General features: G+C 44.6%; 1 protein-coding gene across 1 annotated transcript in view; it reads left to right on the top strand.

Annotated features, from left to right (window-relative positions):
• Positions 1 to 2806: 2806 nt before the first annotated feature.
• EDF1 (endothelial differentiation related factor 1) overlaps positions 2807 to 25176 on the top strand; it is a 30620-nt gene continuing 8250 nt past the window's right edge. The window contains exons 1-3 of the mRNA XM_068110732.2: positions 2807 to 3083; positions 17499 to 17550; positions 20125 to 20285. Coding sequence (XP_067966833.1) covers positions 3006 to 3083; positions 17499 to 17550; positions 20125 to 20285 — 291 coding nt within the window. The 5' untranslated portion in view covers positions 2807 to 3005. The remainder of the gene's footprint in view (positions 3084 to 17498; positions 17551 to 20124; positions 20286 to 25176) is intronic.

A 25176-nucleotide genomic window follows, 5' to 3' on the forward strand; every position in this document is an offset into this window, starting at 1 on the left:
ATTTCACCAGCCATGACAGGTTTCACATGGATTGGTGAAGTAGTTTCAGTTAAGGGATTTTTTTAAATATCGGCTTTCAAGCTAATATGGCTGCCATACCACATGACATATGACCTTTAAAAATGTACACTCTGCATATGTATGGGTAGTGGGTCACGTTTGTGAGGTTTCGTGTTGATCGGATATGGTTCGTTTTTTTATCCAACATGGCTGCCAAACCACGTGACCTGCGACATAATCATTTTCAGACTATATGCAACAATGGTGTTCGATGATATTTGTAAAATTTCGCATCAATATGGCAAGTGGTTTCAGAGATACAATTATTTAATTTTCCTTCAATCCAATATGGCTGCCTCACCATGTGTCTAATTATCTTTTCGTGATCATCATTTAATCGCTATGTTTAGTCAATGACACTCGTGAAGTTTCGAGTCAATCGATTTGTTTTGGGAGATGTTTTTAAAAAAAGTTTTAGGTTAAATCCAATATGGCTGCCAAACCATGTGACCTATGATGTCATAAATTTCAATACAAATGGGCCATAGATCATGGGCATGCAATTTCAGATTTTTAGAATGAGGAATTTGATTAAAACATTTTAGCTGGTATACCACTTCACCTATGATGTTTTCATTATCATGCTTTTGTTCCCCATTGGGAGTACTTGACAATGTGCCATGTTTAAAATTTTTCCATTCAACGGTTTCCGAGAAATAATTTTTTTGATCATTTTAAAATCATTTTAATCATTCTCGCTCCACCCCAAACAACTCCCCCGACGATTAAATTACGTCATCAGCTTAACTGATTTATTTAATTTAGTATTGGTGTAGCACACAGGCATGATGGGCCGAATGGCCTCCTGAGTTGAAATTCCTCATTATCCTGCATTGAAGTTCCTTGTTATCCTGTGCTTAAGTTCCTCGTTATCCTGTGCTTAAGTTCCTCGTTATCCTGCGTTGAAGTTCCTCATTATCCTGCATTGAAGTTCCTTGTTATCCTGTGCTTAAGTTCCTCGTTATCCTGCGTTGAAGTTCCTCGTTATCCTGCGTTGAAGTTCCTAGTTATCCTGCGTTGAAGTTCCTCGTCATTCTGCGTTGAAGTTCCTCGTTATCCTGCGTTGAAGTTCCTCGTTATCCTGCGTTGAAGTTCCTCGTTATCCTGCGTTGAAGTTCTTCGTTATCCTGCGTTGAAGTTCCGAGTTATCCTGCATTGAGGTTCCTAGTTATCCTGCGTTGAAGTTCCTCGTTATCCTGCATTGAAGTTCCTCGTTTATCCTGCGTTGAAGTTCCTCGTTATCCTGCGTTGAAGTTCCTCGTTATCCTGCATTGAAGTTCCTCGTTATCCTGCATTGACGTTCCTCGTTATCCTGTATTGAAGTTCCTAGTTATCCTGCATTGAGGTTCCTAGTTATCCTGCGTTGAAGTTCCTCGTTATCCTGTATTGAAGTTCCTCGTTATCCTGCGTTGAAGTTCCTAGTTATTCTGCATTGAAGTTCCTCGTTATCCTGCGTTGAAGTTCCTAGTTATTCTGCATTGAAGTTCCTCGTTATCCTGCGTTGAAGTTCCTAGTTATTCTGCATTGAAGTTCCTCGTTATCCTGCGTTGAAGTTCCTAGTTATTCTGCATTGAAGTTCCTCGTTATCCTGCGTTGAAGTTCCTAGTTATTCTGCATTGAAGTTCCTCGTTATCCTGCGTTGAAGTTCCTAGTTATTCTGCATTGAAGTTCCTCGTTATCCTGCGTTGAAGTTCCTAGTTATTCTGCATTGAAGTTCCTAGTTATCCTGCGTTGAAGTTCCTAGTTATTCTGCATTGAAGTTCCTAGTTATTCTGCGTTGAAGTTCCGTGTTATTCTGCATTGAAGTTCCTAGTTATCCTGCGTTGAAGTTCCTAGTTATTCTGCATTGAAGTTCCTCGTTATCCTGCGTTGAAGTTCCTAGTTATTCTGCATTGAAGTTCCTCGTTATCCTGCGTTGAAGTTCCTAGTTATTCTGCATTGAAGTTCCTAGTTATCCTGCGTTGAAGTTCCTAGTTATTCTGCATTGAAGTTCCTCGTTATCCTGCGTTGAAGTTCCTCGTTATCCTGCGTTGAAGTTCCTAGTTATTCTGCATTGAAGTTCCTCGTTATCCTGCGTTGAAGTTCCTAGTTATTCTGCATTGAAGTTCCTCGTTATCCTGCGTTGAAGTTCCTAGTTATTCTGCATTGAAGTTCCTCGTTATCCTGCGTTGAAGTTCCTAGTTATTCTGCATTGAAGTTCCTCGTTATCCTGCGTTGAAGTTCCTAGTTATTCTGCATTGAAGTTCCTCGTTATCCTGCGTTGAAGTTCCTAGTTATTCTGCATTGAAGTTCCTAGTTATCCTGCGTTGAAGTTCCTAGTTATTCTGCATTGAAGTTCCTAGTTATTCTGCGTTGAAGGTCCTAGTTATTCTGCATTGAAGTTCCTAGTTATCCTGCGTTGAAGTTCCTAGTTATTCTGCATTGAAGTTCCTAGTTATCCTGCGTTGAAGTTCCTAGTTATTCTGCATTGAAGTTCCGAGTTATCCTGCGTTGAAGTTCCTAGTTATTCTGCATTGAAGTTCCTAGTTATCCTGCGTTGAAGTTCCTAGATATTCTGCATTGAAGTTCCTTGTTCGAGAACATAAATATTGAGTGTTATTAATTTGTTTTTAAAAGCTAAGCTGGTATACCACCTTTTAACGTTTGCCTACCTGAAACATCAATAATATTTGCTACGCCATATCTCATAAATATTAGAATGAAGTTTAAGTGAGAAACATTAGGAAATTAATAAGGGAGATTACTCGATGTACCATTTCCGTTAAATCAACGGACGCATTTTATCAATATTCTCACACAACACGAAGTGTCGCTTTAGCTGAGCCAACGTGAGCGATCGAGGGAGGAAAAAGAGGCCGTTCCTGAAGGCGAGCGTGACCATTAAACGAAGAGGGATTTTAAAATACAGCTGTTATTGAACACGTCACGTGGACCGAGGCCGAATTATGGCTGAAAGTGACTGGGATTCGGTGACCGTTCTGCGGAAGCGTGCTCCAACAGCCGGCCAGGCCCGTTCCAAACAGGTCAGACTCCGTTTCGTCGACAATGTGCACCATTCGTGTGATGTTTTTTGGGGTTCGGAACGCTCGTCTGGGTTCCCGGGCCGTGTGGGGGTTTGTATCTCTGTGTTTGTCGGGTGAGATTACGAGTTGGCTGAAGACTCATTCTGATTCTTCGCTCACCTGGAACGTACTACGTAGTTCAGGTGAGATATCACTATCAGGATCGTGCGGTATCAATCAGTCAGTATGTGCAAAAATAAAAATCATGGTCTCCGGGGGAGGGAGGGGGGAGGGGGGTGAACCCTTGAGGTCTAGGTCTATGTCTCGGAAGGTTTTACCCTCCACACCAGTACCCCTTCCCGCTCCCACCCCCGCCAAAAAATAGGTATTTCATTTGCTTCCTACCTGCAACGACACACACTTTCGATTCACACAACATTGATCACCCGTGATGGACTAAGGTTTAACGGAATCAAAAAACAAGACCAAAAGTCTAACACTAACAGCAGTGCAGCTGAGCTTGTAAAATATTCTCAACCACAAACACACATTATTAGCTTTTCAAACACTCGCTGATGCTGTTTATAACATTAAACAAATATATTTTGAGGAATCCCGACATCCATGAAGTAAGTTTTACCAACAGAACTGAGCGAAGATCTACTGTAATCTATATACCCCACAATGGTGGACGTGTGCTCATTTACCAAGCGGATAGCTAGCGCTTGCCAAGCCAGCCGGTCCTTAAGGGTTTTCAATGGAGTGCTTGCTCGAATGCTTTAACCACTTAGCGATCTCTCCACAAGAAACTTGGCAAATGAACACACCCAATGTTTGAGCACACCTTGAGACCCGACCATAGATCGACTGTATTAAATCTATATACCCCAAAGAGGAATGACCCTTTCTGCAGCTCCCGTCGTGAGCGGGTGTCGGCCTACTAGTAAATTGAAATGTCGGTCGGTGAAGTCAGCCGTTGTAATGACATCACAGACGTAATGATGTAACGGACACAAAACTGCCGCTTCTTTAATATGTAGACAACAACAACATGCATTTTAAGGCCATTTTCCCTGCTAGACCGGGGGTTAGCCTTGCGGTCCCCATGCCAATCTTCTCCATTTTGCCCTATTTTCTGCATCTCTCCTTGTTAACCCCCTTGCCCGCATTTCCACCATCTTTAGCCAAGTCTTTCTCGGTCTTCCCCGTCCTCTACTTCCTTCAACATTCATTTCCCTCTTCTCAACCAGTCACTTTCATCCTTCCTCAACACATGACCAAACCATCTCAACCTGTTCCTCTTCACAGCATCAATCACAGGCTCTATTCCCATCATCTTTCGCAATTCATCATTTGTCTTCCTCTCTCTCAACGATACAACGCACATCCACCGAACCATTCGCATTTCCACCCTTTCCAGCCTTCGTTGCTGCTCTACGTTCATTACCCATGTTTCGCTCCCATAAATCATTACACTTCTCACACATGCAGCATACACCTTTCCCTTCAGCTTCAACGACACTCCCCTCCTCATCAGCACGCCACTCAGTTCCCGAAACTTCTTCCATGCACATCTCACTCGAGCAACCGTTGCCGAGTCTGATCCACCTTCTCCATTCAGCATGTCTCCGAGATAGCAAAATGTTTTCACACCTTCCAGCTTCACGCCGTCTCCAAGATCCAACTCAACATTTCCTCCATCTGCAGCTCCCTCTGTGCACACCACACTGGTTAATGACCCTCTCAGACTGCTCCATTTTTGATGAACCCACTCAGCGCACATTGTACATTGAATGGAGTTCACTCCGACACCCTTCCTGCACACAGCACATGGCCACTTCCCAGTTCTTTCCACCTCACCACATGCTTTACCACTTGCCATCACCTTCGTCTTTCCTATATTCACCTTCAGACCTTTCGTCTCCATACATTCCTTCCACTTGTTCATCTTTTCCTTCAGTCCATCCATACTTTCCGCAATCAACACCAGATCATCTGCATACAACAACTCCCACGGTAAACCCTCCTTTACGTTCTGAGCCAGCACCTCCATCACAGCTACAAATAGTAGTGGACTTAGTACCGACCCCTGATGCACTCCCACCTTCACCTCAAACTCACCACTGTTCCCGTCCTTCGTCCTTACAGCTGTGCGCGTGATATCTCACCTGAACTCGGAACCTCTTTTGTACATTGCCATCACTACTCTGATCAACCATTCCTCCACTTCTAACTTCCTCAATGCCCATGTCAATACTTTGTGTGGAACCCTATCGAATGCTTTCTCCAGATCAACAAACCAAAGAAACAACTTCTTCCTCTTCTCCATGTACTTCTCCTGCAACTGCCTCACAATAAAGAGCGCGTCTGTCGTTCCTCTTCCTGGCATAAATCCAAACTGCATTTCGTCGATCTTCACCTTCTTCCTTATCCTCCTCTCCAACACCCTTTCCAATACCTTCATTCCATGCTCCAATAACTTTATCGCTCGGTACGAGCCACACTCCAGAGGGTCACCTTTCCCCTTGTATAGAGGGACGAGGGTACTCAGTTCCCAATCCACTGGAATGTGGCCTTCTTTCACCACCAGATTACAGATCTCTGGCATTCTCTTCACACCCCAACTTCCTGCTGCCTTCAACATATCTCCCACAACTCCCGTCGGCCCTCCTGCTTTTCTACTCTTCATTGCTTTTATCGCTTCCTCAACTTCCTTCTCAGTTATCTTCTCTGCCGGTCCTAAAACTGGGTTACTCTCTATGTTGCCATCCCATTCATTCTCTGTATTCAACAGCATTTCCATATATCTTTTCCATCTTCCTTTAATTCCATGTGGGTCCACAACGATTTGTCCCACTTCATCCTTCAAGCAACTCACCCCCATCACATCACACCTCTCTTTCGCTATCTGCTTTGCAATCCTGAATACCGCTCTCTGACCCTCTTCCGAATCCAAGCGTTCTCCGAACATTTTCCTACATGCCTCCCGCGCCTTTGCTACCTCTTTCTTTGCAGCCTTCTTGGCTGCCTTATAACTTTCATGCTCTGCTTTTTCTGCTCCCGTACCCTTCGCCTTCTGCCACTCCTTGAACTTCTTCATCATCCCACCACCATGTTTCCGAGTGCCTCGGTGGTCCTTTTGTCCATCCACATACCTCACCAACGGCTCCCAACAGACTATCTTTCATTGACATCCAACCACGTTCAAGCTCAACCACATCATCCTCTACCCTACTCAGCCTCTCTTTTAATGCCTCCCTTACTGTCACCTCTTTCAACCTCCACACTTTCATTCTCGGTTGGTACTTCACCCGCCGAGCTCTCCTCGCACCTTTCACCCTCATGTCGCAGACAACCAAGTGGTGCTGTGAAACAGCCTCCTCCCCCGGGATCACCTTTGTGTCCCGGAGGTGCCCCCTATCTTGCCTACACACCATCAGGAAGTCAACGGTTGTCGTTGCCCCACCTGACGTGTATGTAACAAGCTTATTATCCCCTTTCTGGAACTGAGTATTACAAATCAACAAATCAGCTCCATCAGCAAATTCCAAAATACTTTCACCTCCTCCATTTCTCACACCATATCCGTAACCCCCATGAACTCCCTCAAAACCGTCCATACTCCTTCCCACATGTCCATTTAGGTCTCCTCCTACCACAACAACTTCCTCATCTTTCATGTTTTCCATCAGCTTCTCTATCGCACACCAGAACTTGTCCTTCTCTTCATCGCTCTGACCAACCTGTGGAGCATATCCCGAGATGACGTTCACCAAGAGCTTTCCAATCATCATTTTCACCATCATCAACCTATCACTCACTCTAGTCACACTCACCACACTGTCTACAAACTCCTCAGAAAACAGGACACCAACACCATTCACGCCCTCCGGGCACCCTTGCCACACAAACTTGTATTTCTGTCCCTGCCTACCCTTCACCATTCTCACACCACTTCCCTTCCATCTCGTGTCTTGCACACAACATATGTCCACTCTTCTTCTGACCAATACTTCCACCACTTCTCCTGATCTCCCTGTCATTGTCCCTACATTCCATGTCCCAAACCTCAGAAACCGATCTCCACTTCGGGCTGTACCCTGCCCATATGTAGTTGTAATTGTCATGGTTCTCTTTGTGAGGCAATGTTTTTATGGCCGGATGCCCTTCCTGATGCCAATCCTCTTTGTCGCTTCTTACGACACGCAGGGATACGGTGTACCTATTCTAACCAGGGCACACACCAGGATAAAGCTTTGAATAAAACCAAACGGCTTTAATCCCGAACGAATAAACGGAGAATGAAATCAATAATAACTACAGACAATAAAGTAAAATAATCCGATAAAAACTAAGGCGTCAAGTCACAAGCACAGACGGGGCGAGGGACACAAAATGGCGACTTATCTCTGCTCTTTCAGATGACACAAGCTTCCCAAGAGAAACCAGCACCCAAAGCATTTTGAACAAAACTGCAATGCTGGTGTCCATGTTGCATTCAGTGCCGTAAGCTTGCTTTGATAGAGCTGATATTTTTGGTGACGCATTTTTGTGAGCTCAATGAACTCAACGAAAACGGAATTATGTACAAAAATAAACAGGTTTATTACCACGGATGCCGATAATACAAAATAAAACGCGCCGGTCTGTCTAATCCCTCTAACTCCTATTACAGACATTTACAGACACATACAGATGGGGAGGATATATGAAAAATAAACGTTGTGCGTTTTATCATGCACTTAGCTGTGATTGTTCGGTGCGTCGTCTGCAATCGCCCAGGCCCCCCGTTCCCGTGCGGGGAGAAGGCCGCAGTCCACTTGGTTTAATATGTAGAACATGATATATTTTAACCCTTCCTCCCGTCCATGGTACACTGAATCTTGTGGTGAGGCAGTTGTCCTGAAACAACTTGCCTTTGCCTCTTGGAAGGCAAATCCAACTGAAGGTAATCTCAGTTCCTTCCACCAAGCTCGGAACAAGTGTGTGTCTACCCTCAGGAGTGCCAGGAAGCACTATCTCTCCACACTCAAGATGGAACTCTCAAACCTGTCTCCTTCCTCCAAATCCTGGTGGCGTCTGGTCAAATCCGTTTCTGGTGTTTGTTCCCCCTCCATCCCCTCCCTCAGCTCAAATGGCTACACAGTTGACACCGCACGTGACAAAGCCGAATGCCTCAACTCTGTGTTTGCCTCAAAATCTTGTGTCCCAAACCCATCTCTCTCTGTTCCCACCTTACCCAGTCGAACCCAACTGCTCCTGGACTCTGTGTCCTTCTCTCCTGACAAGGTGGAGGAGTTTTTGTCAAACCTCGAAGATGATTCTGCAACTGGACCAGACGGCATCAGCCCACGAGTCCTAAAATCCTGCTCTGCCGCTCTATCTCACCGTCTCTCTGTTCTTTTCACCCTCTCTTTTGCTCAAGGTCATCTGCCAGCATCTTGGAAATCAGCAAACATTACCGCTTTACACAAAAAAGGTGCAAAAACAGATCCGTGCAACTACAGCCCAATCAGCCTGCTCCCAATTATCAGCAAAGTCATGGAATCCATCATTGCTTCGGATATCAAATCCTTCCTCTTCTCCAATGGCTTGATCTCCGATCATCAATTTGGATTCAGACCAGGTCGTTCTACTCTGGACATGTTGCTTCTGCTGTCTCAACAATGGATGGAGGTCCTCAATGCCAAACAGGAAATCAGAGCTGTCTCCCTCGACATATCACGTGCCTTCGATACGGTTTGGCACCCAGCTCTGCTCACCAAACTCTCCTCCTATGGTATCCATGGAAATCTCCACGCTTGGCTTGCGGACTTCCTCTCTGGTCGTAGTGAACGTGTGGCCCTGAATGGATTTCTCTCATCGCCCCTTCCTATTCTGGCTGGAGTTCCCCAAGGTAGTGTTCTGGCCCCTGTCCTTTTTCTGGTCTTCATCAATGATCTCTCCGACTCTCTGGAAAATCCTCTCTATCTCTTTGCTGATGACTCCACTCTCTGCCGCTCCATTTCTCATCCCTCAGATCGGCAGCCTGCAGCCTCCTCACTCTCTGCAGACCTGGACAAAAATCACAGACTGGTCAAACAAGTGGAATATGTCTTTCAATCCTGACAAATCTCACACTCTTACTATAAAAAAAAACAAAAAACACCTTTAGAGGCCATTTTTTCCCCGCAAGCGGGGGTTGGCCTTTTTCGGGAACTGTGGTTGTTGTTGTTTTTCGGTCCCCTTTTTGAAGCAATGTTTTACGGCCGGATGCCCTTCCTGACGCCAACCCTTTTTGCCGCCTTTAACGACAAACAGGGAATTACCAGTGAACTGGTACTCAATTAGCCGACCTCGGAAGGATGACAGGCTGAGTCAACCCCCCTGGCGTTAATTCAGCGATTGACCGGGATTCGAACCCAGGATCCTAGGATCCTAAGCCGGCACCCTAGCCGCTAGCCCAACACCAGGGTTTTGGATGGGGGAAGATAAGAGATGGTGGTGAACAGCTGTTTTAAAGACTTTACTCTTACTATGACTCTTACTCTGACTCTTACTATGTCTCTCCGAAAAGACCGACTGGAAAACCCTCCCATCTACTTTCTCAACAATCCTCTCCAAGAAGTTCTGTTGCTCAAGCTTTTGGGTCTCACTATCTGCCATGATCTTTCTTGGGAAAACCACATTTCCAAGCTGGCCTCCAAAGCCAGTCGCCGACTGGGCATCTTCCGTCGTGCGAAATCCTTCCTTGGCACACCTGAGCTCCTCACCACATACAAGGCTTTCATCCGCAGCTCAATGCAATACTGTTCCCCCCTCTGGGCCAGTGCTCCTGCCTCACACCGAGCTCGGCTTCACGCTGTTGAAGCCAAAGCTTTCAGAATCATTGGAATCTCCTGCGATGAAGCTAACTCCGAGGGCCTTTCACTCACTCACCGCAGGCAGGTTGGTGGTCTTTCTGTCTTCTACCGACTCCTCTCCGGCCTTGCTGCTCCAGCTCTCTCTGTGCTCTGTCCCCCAAATATTCCTACAGGTCGCACAAGATCTGCCAGCAACCCTCTTATGGTTAAACTGCCAAAATCTAGGCTCTCTGCTCACCTTCACTCTTTCATTCCCCTTTTCTCCCGCCTCTGGAACAAACTCCCCCACTCCCTTCAATCCCACTCCTCCCTCCAGGTCTTTAAAACAGCTGTTCACCACCATCTCTTATCTTCCCCCATCCAAAACCTTGATCTTTTCTACCCCCGCTAATTCACCCCTGATACTTTTTTCGAAATTCCAACCTATTTCCTGGAAGTCCTTGCAGTGTCCATATGTTTTATACCTCTCCCACCTCCCCCCAAGCCCTCTTCCTCCCACAGTTCTCCCGATGTCCCTGCTCTCAAATGTTGTGTTTGTGTCCTTCCCCCTCTCTCCCCATCTTGTCTACCGCTCCCCTTATTTTGTGTTTTACGTGTCAGTTTGTGTCGGTTTGACTTTTTGTGTGATTAATGTTAGCTCTTTCACGAGCCTCGATCTTGAATCCAAAAAAGACAAAAAAACAACTTCCATGACATTAGCAGTCACTATGAAGGGATTGGTGTGATGATTTGATTTACTATAATATTAACGTTACGTTATCATGATTTCGAAAATGATATTACTATCAAATAACCAAGGCTAATTCCTTACTTCCTCGGTTATTGTCCCCCGTCGCACAGCATAGCGAAAGGGGGACTATGGCTTTCCCCTCCGTCCGTGTGTCCGTCCGTCCGTGCGGGCGTGCGTGTTTGCGTGCGGGCGTGCGTGCGTGCGTAATCGAAGGACCGCATTCAAATTTGGTGTGTGGGTGCAACCCACGTCAAAATCCAAGATGGCCGCCACCATGTATGTCTGATGCCATGTGTATCTGAACCTTGTGAGATGAATATCTTGAAAAATAAGTGAAGTACCAACTTCTAATCTGGTGTGTGGCTGTACCTAGGCACAAGGAAGGACGCTGTTTAAAATTGGGTCGCCACGTCAAAATCCAAGATGGCCACCGCCATGTATGTCTGAACCTTGTGAGCGAAATATCTCGAAAAATAAGCGAAGTACCAACTTCTAATCTGGTGTGTGGGTGTATCTCGGCATAAGGAAGAACGCTATTGAAAATTGGGTCGCCACGTCAAAATCCAAGATGGCCGCCACCATATATATGTCTGAACCTTGTGAGCGAAATATCTTGAAAAATAAGCGAAGTACCAACTTCTAATCTGGTGTGTGGGTGTATCTAGGCACAAGCAAGAAGGCTATTGAAAATTGGGTCGCCACGTCAAAATCCAAGATGGCCGCCGCCATGTATGTCTGAACCTTGTGAGATGAATATCTTGAAAAATAAGCGAAGAACCAACTTCTAATCTGGTGTGTGGGTGTATCTCGGCATAAGGAAGAACGCTTTTGTAAATTGGGTCGCCACGTCAAAATCCAAGATGGCCGCCACCATATATATGTCTGAACTTTGTGAGTGCAATATCTTGAAAAATAAGCAAAGTACCAACTTCTAATCTGGTGTTTGGGTGTATCGAGGCACAAGGAAGAAGGCTATTGAAAATTGGGTCGCCACGTCAAAATCCAAGATGGCCACCGCCATGTATGTCTGAACCTTGTGAGCGGAATATCTTGAAAAATAAGCGAAGTACCAACTTCTAATTTGGTGTGTGGGTGTATCTAGGCATAAGGAAGAACGCCATTGAAAATTGGGTCGCCATGTCAAAATCCAAGATGGCCGCCTCCATGTATGTCTGAACCTTGTGAGCGAAATATCATATCATAGCATGTTTTCTGCGTCTTCCACTTTGTCAACACACATCACTTCACCGACGGGGGACCTAGGCGTAACGCTTGTTAATATTAGTGCCGAACACCACTCACCATTGATCATGAACCGAACACCGCTTCAATCCATTAACCTTCCATTCACGACATTGGGATTAAAGTGTTACGGTTATATTTACTATATTATTATGATTATTATTATTACGAAAATGATACGACTGAAACGATACACTACTGTATTAAGAAACCTGGGCTTAATTTGTCCGAAGCGGTCCGAAGGTGAGGTATGAAGCCTAAGGCCTATACGTACCGTACCGTATTGTTGGAAGAGACGTAACGCCAATGCTTTCGATATATAATGGTCATTTTAACAATCGGTTTGTTTGTGTTTCACACTGAATGAAAAACCTAAAGGTATGGCATGGCGATTGTGATATATGACAGGTTCGACGATATGTTTGGCATGAACGGCACATAAAATCAACATGGCGGTGTGTGGAGTCAGCCGCTGTACGGACGTAATGACATCAGACGTAATCACATCACCCTGTCATGTGACCAGATTCTCAGCTTTGATTGATATACGTTTGAGGGGACATACATACATACAAACAGACGGACAAACACTGTTACAGACGGCTCTGCCCGATGGGCTGCGCCGTAAAAATCATGGTCTATAGGGGTCAAAGTGGATCCATGTATTGACCCACCCTCCCCAAAATAGATGTAGTTATTTGCTTTCTTCTCTGAAACTGCAGACTCGATTTTGATGAAATTTGGCCTCAACCTTCATCACCTGTGATGCTGAAACTAAGTCATATTTTCACCAAACTTTGTAGAACTTCTGAGGACCCCTCCTGATGCATTGCAAATCCCATCAAAAAGCTGTATAGTAAGTAGGTCAATTTAAAGGTCAAAAGTCAATACGATTCCGGGATCAATACTTTTGACTTCTCAAAGTATTCACCCAATTTATTTGTAACATTGTAGGAATAATCTCTGCATGGTGCTTTCACAAGTTTGTTCAACCCATAAGTTAATTGACATATTTAGTGGGTCATCTATGCCTACCAGTGTTTCGCCTTTCGCCTGTCCAATCAGCGGTCGGCTTGCTTCGCCTTCGCCCAGCAGACGCCAATACGATGGCGTCGTATCGGCAGTTAATCGGATGCTTTTGGGCCCCAACGTCGGCTAATTCAGATTTTTCGAGTATAGCTGTACGTGATAAACAAAGAGCGCGGTTCGTAGATCGTAAATCCATTAGTGCCGTGGGCATCGGGTCACTGGGTGCGGCGTAAAAGGGATAACAAAGTCGAGGCCTTACGCTATTATTATATAGACTAGCCGAAACCCGTGGAACATCCACGGAAGGGAGGATGTGGTGTATGGATAGAGTGTACCATTATGGATGGCATCGGGGAGCGCTCATGGGATATTATTCTTCCATTAAGCTCCAATTTTTTCTCTTTAAGTTAAGTCCAATCAGTCCTCTCTGCTCGAAGTACTCAGGCCATGCCTTCCCGCTCTCATACTTTTATTGCCGTTCGGTGTAGAAAGGGATTGACATATCGTTCGTCTGTTTCAGCTCGTTATCTTTAAGCTTCCTTACGTCTCGCCACCTGCTACACCTCTCTGAGTTACGAGGATTTATGCAACGCACCCCGAGTATCGCAACGTCACTCCATTTAACTTTATTAAAATGACAATAAAGACGTTTCCTTATATATCCTAATTTAAAATGTTCAAGGGAATAAAAAGACCATTTGGTTCACACCACCCATGTTCACACCACTCGACTGTCCAATCAGCGGACGGCTCGCTTCGCCTTCGCCCAGCAGACGCCAATACGATGGCGTCGTAAGATGGCGTCGTATCGGCAGTTAAGGGTGTAGTACTGGTGAAAAATTGAGAAAACTACATAGGTACCTTTGAGAGGCCTTTACACAAAAACAAAGTCGAGTTAATATCTAATTTTCAGTTTTTCTTGAAAGATATAATCTTGGCTTTAACTCAGACCAGTTTCAACGCTTCTTTGTCATATTACATGCATATAATTTGCATAAATTAGACCGTCAATAAAAAAACAAGGAAAAACAAAGAACACATTTCTACTTCTATCTTCTCTGTCACCTATCATTCTTTTCACACAAAACTTGGTACATGTATTATACATGTGTTACTCCACTACCTGATGAGAGGATTTTGTGAAATTATGTCAAATGTTCACTAATTAGCTAATTATGCCAATTACCAGATAAAACTTGGTTGTCCTTCAATAAATCCACAATGGCTACTCCTATAAACAAAAGCCTTCATCATTTTAAAGGAAGTGATATTCTGAATATCCTGTCCAAATTTCAGCCCAAAAGAATGATGCAAATTAAAGTTATAACAAATTTCATGCAAAATATTATATTTCTTGTAAATTGCGTGTAAAGATAACATTAGATATTTTAAAGGAAATACTGAATGAGTTTATACAATACGTATGAATCTAAACCGTAAAAACATAGTTTTTTAAAAAAGAGGCATATTGGAAAGTTCACCAGTACTACACCCTTAATCGGATGCTTTTGGGCCCCAACGTAGGCTAATTCAGATTTTTCGAGTATGGCTGTACACGATAAACAAAGAGCGCGGTTCGTAGATCGTAAATCCATTAGTGCCGTGGGCATCGGGTCACTGGGTGCGGCGTAAAAGGGATAACAAAGTCGAGTCCTTACGCTATTATTATATAGACTAGCCGAAACCCGTGGAACATCCACGGAAGGGAGGATGTGGTGTATGGATGGAGTGTACCATTATGGATGGCATAGGGGATTTGCTTGTCCGAGTAAGAGTTGGGAAGAAAGATGAGAATGAAGAGTGCATATATGAACAACGATCGCCGACACCGGCACAAATGCATGCTCTGGATTGTCCACTCAGTGGACGGCTTGCTGTCGCCTTCGACTGTCCAATCAGATGAGACAGCTGGCTTAACGTCCTCTGATGCGACGTCACACCTGCGAGGTATCAGGAGACGGGAACCGAATCCAAAACAGAAGCTAAAGTAAAGACCATCGGAGATCTCCTGCGGCAGCGTTTCTAACCGATGTGGTAAAGTACAGTACGTACAGTAAAGGACATTCTCATTGATCCGTTGATTAACTATAACTGACCTGCGCCGCCCTGCTGTAGCTTGACATGTTAGCAGGTACTCTGACCTTTTTCACAACTTCAAATGGCGTTTCATAAAATCCTGCTGTGACTCGACATGCGCCGCACCATAATCATTGGCTCATAAAACCCGACTGCTACAGAGGATTATACGACCACCGGAAGCCGGCACTTGGTTGTCCACAGAGGGAGGGAAGAAACACACCATGTGGAATGAAAAACAAAATGCTTTAAAATATTCAAGAAAGAAACATTTTTTTTCATTTAATATTCCGTAAGTATTTATTGTACGACTAACGATTGTCAAAATAAGAACCTGCTTTGGGCAATCGCACACTATACCGTCGAGGCCGCTTTTACAGAATAAAAAGGAAATAATTAAATTAATGCTTTCCTATTTACATCGTTAAGTCAATACGTCAAAAAATCATTTTTTAAACCTGTAATCACTGGTTGTAGGGAATGCAGATTTGACAATCAGCTGATTTATGTGTGTGTGTGCGTGTGTATTTTAGACTTGGACAATATAAGAAGGAAAATTGCTTTGCAATACATGCCCATTTGCAAGTTTCAGATCAATATCAGTAAGCAGTAAGCACGGCCCATTATTTAATGACACCACTCGACTGTCCAATCAGCGGACGGCTTGCATCGCCTTCGCCCAGCAGACGCCAATACGATGGCGTCGAAAGATGGCATCGTATCGGCCGTTAATCGGATGCTTTTGGACCCCAAAGTCGACTAATTCAGATTTTTCGAGTCTGGCTGTACGTGATAAACAAAGAGCGCGGTTCGTAGATCGTAAATCCATTAGTGCCGTGGGCATCGGGTCACTGGGTGTGGCGAAAAAGGGATAACAAAGTCGAGTCCTCACGGTATTATTATATAGATTATTCCCACGCTTTTTGAAAAAGCCGAGTGGGAATGGTTTGTGTATCACACTATCTCCTAAACGGTTGTGGAGACATTCGCCAAACTTTATAGTGATGATCACCACATAGCAAGAAGGTGTGAGAGCAGTATCATTTTGGCACCATCCTTTTGGGTCCTGGGGTGAGGTCAAAAGTTCAAATACTGAAAAATGCAATTATGGGCACGTTTTTAAAACATTTTAAAAATGAAAGTTTATAGTTACCTGTGCCATCGAAGGTGGATGGAGGTTATGTTTTCACCCCTGTTTGCCATCTGTTTGTGAGCAGGTATCTCAAAATGTTGAGGACGGATTCAGATGAAATTTAGTGGAGTGGTTGGGTGTGTGACAAGGACGAAATGATTAGATTTTGGTGAAGATCTGGTTCTGGACCCAGATACGAGAATTTTTAAAGTGTTTCTTCACCATTGAAAAAAAAAAACATTTTTGAAATATGCAACATTTTTTGGGGGAATTTGACCCCCAGTCCCACTGGGGTTGGGACTTAGGATCACAGGGGTCAAAATGGAAGATTTTTTTGAATCAAAATTTGATATTGGATCATTCCTCATGGCACTTTTTGCCATCTTTCAGCTTGGCTTTCGGTAGCAAGCGTGGGGTTTGCGACGGGCACTTCCTCCCCATCCCTCTCCTGTTTGTGGAACTGCCTTCCAGAGAAGGTTCAATTCCACTCTGCCGTCCCAGGCTTCAATCAGACGGTGAACCACCATCTCATGTCATCCCCGTTCTTACCCATTGTCTTTTCTTCCCCTGTTAACTATACTTAACTCAACCCTTTTATTTACAGGTTACTGTTTCCTCACCCCTCTTTCTCTTTTCCTGTTCATTCATTCCTTTGCTTGATTTGTCCAACTCTTACTCCTACCGTCAGTGTATTACCTTTTTACCCTCTATCACCTTGCATTTCTCCAAGCCGAGATTTTATATATTTTTTAATTTTCCTTATTTTTTTTCTGCTTTGTGTGGTTTGTCCTTTGCTGTCCTTCAGTCAGCTTGCTTGATTCCAGAAGCAACTATTGTCAGTGGTGAAAGTGTGGAAGCAATCATTCATTCTCACTTAAAAGTTGACAAGGTATGTGCCAGGTTGGAACCAGAGGACCTCACTTTTTGATCAAAAAGGCCACTCGAGTGCCAATTGCAACTGAGCTCCCGGAACATGACTGGAGGGAGGGAGATTATTTATCTATTGGTCAATATGACATAGAACAAGAATATGCGGAACATTATCAGCACTGACGTGTGTACCTGAACTGAACCCAAAATGGCCAGTGGACATGAGGTATAAAATATTTATGACTAATGTCAATGGAGACAAGAGGTGGGATAAAAATCGTCAATGTTGAATTACCCTTGTATGTAAATTTTTGCTTATCACACTTGACCCATATCCATATTTTGTATCGTACTGAGGTATGCTAAACTTGTATCATGCATTTTAAAGTGGGGATGATGTAAGATTACATGCATCTGAAATTTCAGTAAATTTGTCGGGCCCAGCTGCTGCTTCATTTGCCAAAAAAAATATCCGGATGCCAAGCATGAGATGACTTCTTTCTTTCTTTTTTCAGGCAGTTGCTGCTGCACAAAGAAAAGGACAAGATGTAGAGACAACAAAAAAGTGTAAGTATCAGTTGCCTTGCCCTGTGTTCCATTTCTTTGTCTGCATTTTGTTTCAGTCTTTCATTATAAAATACTAGCAACGGTACCCGCCCTATGGGCAGGGCTTCAATTGGGAAGCCCAAATGAAAAGGCAAAATATCAGAAATTGAAGGGTTTTTTTATATTTTAAATGATTCATATTGTTACAGATCTCAACGTCGGCCCCTCTTCCCCTTATCAAAGGGGGATTCTTCCCCTTGTCTGTAACTGACCGACGTGGTCCTCGAAGTTACAACGTCCTTACCGGACCGACGGTAGGTAGGGTCCGTAGGCCTCGGGGTTCGCAACTTACCTAATTACTGCTGCCAGCCGGGAACGAGGGAATAACTTCTGCCCGAGCCGCAGCGTTAATGGATTACGCCGAGCGAAGAGGACTGCGGCGCGAGCCGTTTATCAAGGGACTAAACCCGATTCATATGCGGTTGGCCAAATCGTGCCACAGGTGTTCAATGATGGAAAAGAAGGACGATCCGATGAGGAAGAAGAAGAAGGCAAAGGTAGGAAATAACAGATATTTATTAACTAATTATGTACACAATCAAAGAAACCAAGGGAGAAGGAAAGATACGAAAATAATTACAGGAGAAGAAGACAGTGCAATTCTAGCTTATCTATGCAGGCTTAACTTATTCCCCAGACAACACAGACAGACAGACGACAGTCAGACTCTTGACAGGAGTCTACCTACACGAATGGGGGTAGATGGATGCCAGGGATCGATGGCATGGGAAGGCAGAGAAAGGGCCAGGCAGATGGTAGGCGTCGAGGTCCGGCTCCAAGCGCGCGCTCCGATCCACGCTTTTGGGGTTGAGGCGAAAACCCGGCAAACAGCTCCGCGTGTCGTTGGACGCGACCGGACAATTATATAGCAGGGGAAAGTTGGTATGTTTCATAGGCAATTCTCGGCCGGGCAATCCCCGTGGCCCTCTTTCTGCCGCTCGCCCCTGCTCGCTCCACTCGACCTCAACAGAACTTGCAATTCGTCCTCCCTCTCTCGTCTGGCCCCTTACGAATCTCTCCCCCTCAATCATCTCCCTCCCTCAATCATCTCCCTCCCTCAATCATCTGAGGTGGGGGCGTCGCGCCGTGGGTTATATGACACGCCCTACCAAGCCATACCCACTGATTTGTGGTTGGTCGTTCGGGGCTCCACCCTTGATGACGAGGTGCGGGCCACGCCCATAATGTAGCTCCTCCCTCTTCTTCTCCGAGGCTTGACCACGTGCGTAATGGAGGTTTTGGGGCGATTCGACCTAGCCCCAGCCAAAGGGCAGCGAACGCTGCCGGCAAATGCGTTTTGGTGGCAATTGAAAGGGGATTCTACCTTATTTCATTTGGTGCAATGCAATGTCAACTAGTGGAAAACATAGCCTTAACTAATACACATAATAAAGAAATAACTATAGAGAGGTTCTATGATTGGCTACGTGCTTGTACATGGACTAGCTAAAGGGACGACCGTTGACCTTTACAATTAATGGAGGGTGATATTTACAAACAATTACTATTTACAGAGGGTGATATTTACAATAATTATCAACATGCAGGATTCTCAAATCCGCAACAATATAAACATCCGTTGAATCATATCACACGCAAATCATCAAAATCTAAACAGTATCTTTAAAATTTCAATAAAAGCCACACCACTGTTCATATCGGTAAATATTATTCCATCGTGTTTCAAATCGTGATCGATACACTGTGATCGTGATGATCGCGATCGTGAATCATGATCAATAATCGTGTTCACAATCGCTATGTCGTATGTACTCCCGATACGTGTACCAAATTCCCGATACGTGTAACTGTACCAAATCAACAGTTAAAAGGATTTTGAGCCGATAGCTGTTACGGCCTTGGCAAGATCGAAGGAGACAGCGATCTGTTCGCATATTCACCACCCAAATAGCTATGTGGAATTTTGTCATGTAGAGATTAAACGTTACGGCTGTTACGGCCTTGGCAAGATCGATGGAGACAGCGTTTATTATACTTTTAATGAAGGACACTGTTTCAAGCCCCAGTCCCCATCACGGATGGGGCTCAGCGGTTTACCCGAGCCTGACGGCGAAGGGCAAGGTACACGCTGGCCCGTCCAGTGCAGCGCGCGTGCGACCCCGGACATCGAAGGGCATTAAACGTTCATTAAAGGATTACGAAACGAAAAACATGACGAAATTACGTTCACACCGTCACGTGAAACACCAACGTGAACAAATCCATCGTCACAATGAACGTTATGTGAATGCGAATGTTTTGTCCAAACCTGAGAATACTGGAGACCAAAGCTGAAATTGGAAAAACTAAATAGCCTATTTTACTCCTGGAGATCCCAGGATTACCCACACAAAGTATCGTTTGATCAGTTGAGCCGTTTTTGCGGTACCTTCGAACAGACGGACAGACATTTGGTGAATTATCGTAAGATGTATTATATCGAGATTGCTGTGTGCATGCATGGTGTAGCTCTCCTCGCATACTTGTGCAACGGTTTGCAAAGCCAAATCTGTGTCCTCACCTCACTCCACACAGGGTCAGCTGGACAGAACAAACAGCATGTGCTGAGTCGTAACACCGCAAAGCTAGACCGTGAAACGGAGGAGCTCCATCACATCCGCGTCCCAATGGAGGTCGGGAAACTCATCCAAAAAGGCCGTCAAGAAAAGGGACTCAATCAAAAGGACCTCGCCACGGTATGTCATCTTCGATCAACCTGTGCAGGTGATGATGGGCAGTGCATGGAGACCCCTTAAAGCCGTTGTACGTGTTAAGGGCATTGCAATTGGTGGCCCGATCTCGACACTGCACTTAAGCAGGCTCTTTGGCACAAGCAGCCCCAATCCTATGATAATAATCAATGTATTTAGAGCTTCATAATAACTGCAGCATGAAGCTGTGTGGGAGCATAATTGACTGAGGTTGAGGCTGTGGTGCTGATGCAATGCACTCTGTAGGTTGGGGCAGGAATTTGTAATTTATTTATGGTGCTGTTGATAGCTCGCCTACTCTTGGTGAAGGACACAGTCGGATCTTTAACGTCCACCAACTAATGTCGCCAGATGGAACGCCCGTTTAACGTCCACCAGAGGGACGTCACAAGCATTGATGAATCTCCCTGCTTGTGAAACACCAGGATGACAGTTTATAGTTGGGCCAGGATTGGCTTGGCTAGACATATAGGTGAGTGTGCATACAGTGCATTCAGAAAGTATTCAGACCCCTTCACTTTTTTCACATTTTGTTATGTTGCAGCCTTATGCTGAAATCGTTTATATTCATTTTTTCCCTCATCAATCTACACTCAGTACCCCATCATGACAAAGAGAAAACAGGATTTTAAAAAGTTTTGCAAATTTATTAAAAATAAAAAACTGAAATATCACTTTTACATAAGTATTCAGACCCTTTGCTATGACACTTGAAATTTAGCTCAGGTGCCTCCCATTTCTCTTGATCATCTTTGAGATGTTTCCACACCTTGATTGGAGTCCACCTGTGGTAAATTCAATTGATTGGACATAATTTGGAAAGGCACACACCTGTCTATATAAGGTCTCACAGCTCACAATGCATATCAGAGCAAAAACCAAGCCATGAGGTCGAAGGGAAATGCCTGCAGAGCTCAGAGACAGGATTGTGTCGAGGCACAGATCTGGGGAAGCCTGCAAAAAAATTTCTGCTGCATTGAAGGTTCCCAAGAGCACAGTGGCTTCCATAATTCTTAAATGGAAGAAGTTTGGAACAATCAGGACTCTTCCTAGAGCTGGCCGCCCCACCAAACTGAGCAATCGGGGGAGAAGGGCTTTGGTAATAGAGGTGACCAAGAACCCGATGGTCACTCTGGCTGAGCTCCAGAGATTCTGTGTGGAGGTGGGAGAAACTTCCAGAAGGACAACCATCACTGCAACACTCCATCGATCAGGGCTTTATGGCAGAGTGGCCAGACTGAAGCCTCTCCTCAGTGAAAGACACATGAAAGCCCACTGAATCTTGTTTCTCACAGTCTGAGAGTCAACCAGAGAATTGTCTGAGGAGGTCAGACACAAGATTGTAGCCATGCATGGACCATCTCAAGGCTACAGGTCCATCTCCATAGACCTTGATGTTCCTGTGTCCACCGTACGCAATGTTATCAGGAAGTTTAAGGCCCATGGCACTGTAGCCAACCTCCCTGGACGTGGCCACAAAAGAAAACCTGATCGAACATTTCAGCGAAAGATTGTTTGAATGGTGGAAAAAGCACCTCTATCAACTGCCAAACAGATTCAAGCTGACCTTCAAACACAAGGTACGACAGTTTCAACTCGCACCATCCATCGCCAACTTAATGAAAGGGGGTTCTATGGTCGGAGACCCAGGAGGACCCCACAGCTAAGACAGAGGCAGAAGAAAGGCCGACTGGAGTTTGCCAAGACACACCTGAACAAACCAAAATCCTTCTGGGAGAATGTCCTGTGGACAGATGAGACCAACTTAGAGCTTTTTCGTGAAGCACATCATCTCTATGTTCACAGAAAACAAAATGAAGTTTTCAAAGAAAAGAACACCTTCCCTACAGTCAAACATGGAGGAGGTTCAGTGATGTTTTGGGTTTGCTGTGCTGCCTCTGGCACCGGGTGCCTTGAATGTGTGCATGGCATCATGAAATTGGGAGATTACCAAGGCATTTTGGAGCGCAATGTCCAACCCAGTGTCAGAAAGCTGGGTCTCCGTCGATGGTCATGGGTCTTGCAGCAAGACAATTACCCCAAACACACTTGGAAAAAGCACCCAGGAATGGTTCAAGACAAAACGCTAGACTGTTTTGAAGTGGCCAGAAATGAGTCCAGATCTAAATCCCATTGAACACCTGTGGGGAGATCTCAAAACAGCAGTTGGGAGAAGGCACCATTCAAATCTGGGAGAACTGGAGCAGTCTGCACAAGAAGAGTGGGCCAAACTGCCAGTAGAGAGGTGTCGGAAGCTCATTCATGGCTATAGGAAGCGCTTGACTGCAGTTATTTTGTCCAACTTAATGCTTCGTTATTTTGTCCAAGGCTTCACATATCACCAAATTGGTGGCCATATGATACTTTTTTCATCAGGTTATACTTGTGGGTACAATCAGGCTAGCTGTCTAACCAATGGGTGGAACAGAATGTTACACACACACACACACACACACACACACACACACACACACACACACACACACACACACACACACACACAGTCGGACGGACGAATAAGTGTATTATTATATCGACTAGTGGGGGCACCCGTGGGAATCCCATCCTCATTTAGATGGACATCTTCATTTCTTCAATTACTAGGCCTTCACATCTTCAATTTGGATATCTTCATTTCGATGCTGCACATTCAATTTTGCAAAATGGTTACTGGCAATTTATCAGATCCACAAATGATGTAATCTGCACAATGTATTTACTTCTGATAACATGTGAATGCATGTGCGTGCACATGGGAAATACAGTTTGAAATGTGGAATTACATCTCATGTAAAATGTGACTTCAAGAGCTCAAATCCTCTCCCTCCCTGCCCCCATCCCTCCCACATCACGCACACTGCACCGGGGAGTGGGTCACACACGGGGGAGTGGGTCACACACGGGGGAGTGGGTCACACACGGGGGAGTGGGTCACACACGGGGGAGAGGATCACGACATTCATTGGTGTCTGGTTCTGTTCGCTCATTTTGAAAATGGCAGTTACAAATGACCCTCATGCAACTCATTGAGACAGCGCTGACATAAAGAAACAGGAATGACCACCCACATGCCCCACATTACGCAACTTTGAGGTAAAGACAGCTCGGATACATGCAACGCATATGGAGCATTTTCTGACATCGAGAGCAACTCGCACAAACAACCGAACAAAACAACGTGCGCAACATGTGACGAATGGGCCACTTCCGCAGCGATTGTAATCGTAATTACCGGACCAGATTCAATCTGTTCCAACATGACCACCTCAACCTCATCTGCAGGTTCGGCACCAGCCTTTGGAGAACAAAGCTCCACCCCTCTCCCCACATGCGGAGTACCTAATTGTAACTTTTTATTGTGACTATGTCTAAAGAATGAAACATTCCGACTATATAAAGAATACAGCTCAAATGGAAATGTCCCTGGGAAAAAGTATTTTGGGATGTATAAGAACATTGCCAAACACCTTTCTGTCCCGCGAATACCAAAGTTACTCTTTTCGTTACAGCATACAAAATAACATTTTTATAATTAAATTTCAAATACAACAACAACACAACATGCATTTTAAGGCAATTTTCCCTGCTAGAGCGGGGGTTCGCCTTGCGGTCCCCATGACAATCTTCTCCATTTTGCCATATTTTCTGCATCTCTCCTTGTTAACCCCCTTGCCCGCATTTCTTCTTCCACCATCTTTAGCCAAGTCTTTCTCGGTCTTCCCTGTCCTCTACTTCCTTCTACATTCATTTCCATCACTCTTCTCAACCAGCCACTTTCATCCTTCCTCAACACATGACCAAACCATCTCAACCTGTTCCTCTTCACAGCATCAATCAAAGGCTCTATTAAAGATTTCAAATAAACTTCTTTGAAGTGTATGTGCACATAGCTTATAAAACAAGCATTCTGAGTATTGCGCTGCAAGACATGTCCCCTACCAAAGTTCAAAGTGCCATAACTTTGTCATAAATGATCGAATATGCAAATTTATGCACGGTTGATGCTGGTTTTCAAACTGGATCTGAGGTATGCTGAGACATATGTGTGTCACGCCTCGCCTCGTTGATAAGCCCGCAAGGTCGCTCCGTGGAGCAGCCTGCAAGTATTGCATTGTGTGAATTATATAATTACCAACTCACGGTCTGAGGTACCAGCGATTCAAGAGATATCCATTTTTTTTCTTTCCGTTTAATTAACGATATCTGCCAAACCACGTGCTCTATCGCAAATTCCAAAATGACATTTTAGTAGACTGACATGCTGAACAGATCTGTGAAGTTTCCCCTCGATTGGATCAAAAATGAGGGAGGAGCTCAGTTTTAAAGGTTCATGCTTAAAAACGTCATAACTCTGAAACCATGTGATGCATGATGTCATGCTCGTTGACTTTTTTGTTCGTCATGGGTATGCGATTGTGCCTGCAAAGTTTGGCTTCGATCTGTTCAGCCGTTGCAGAGAAAAAGGGGTTTTCGTGTTTTCACGAAAAACAATATGGCGGCCGAACTACGTGACCTGTGACGTCAAAATTACCTTTAAAATATTATACAAACCGAGTCCCCCCGACGGTGAAAATTTGATCTCAATCGGTCCTATTATTGCAGAGAAAATCTTTTTTAAAGGAAATTAAAACTTAAAATGGCACCGAGTTAAGGATCATCAGAATGATCAGAATTCCCAAAGTTCAAAGTGCCATAACTTTGTCAAAAATGTTCGGAACGTCGTGAAGTTCGAACTTGATCTGTAACTTATCATGAGGAAACCATGTACCAAGTTTGAAATCATTAGCATTAAGCGTTGAGAAAAAAAGTCCAGAAAACTGTTCTTTGCGTGACGGACTGACGGACTGATGGACTGACAGACTCTGACTGACTGACG

Source organism: Myxine glutinosa, chromosome 3 (genome assembly GCF_964187855.1).
Source record: "Myxine glutinosa chromosome 3, kmMyxGlut1.1, whole genome shotgun sequence".
NCBI classification, from domain to species: domain Eukaryota; kingdom Metazoa; phylum Chordata; class Myxini; order Myxiniformes; family Myxinidae; genus Myxine; species Myxine glutinosa.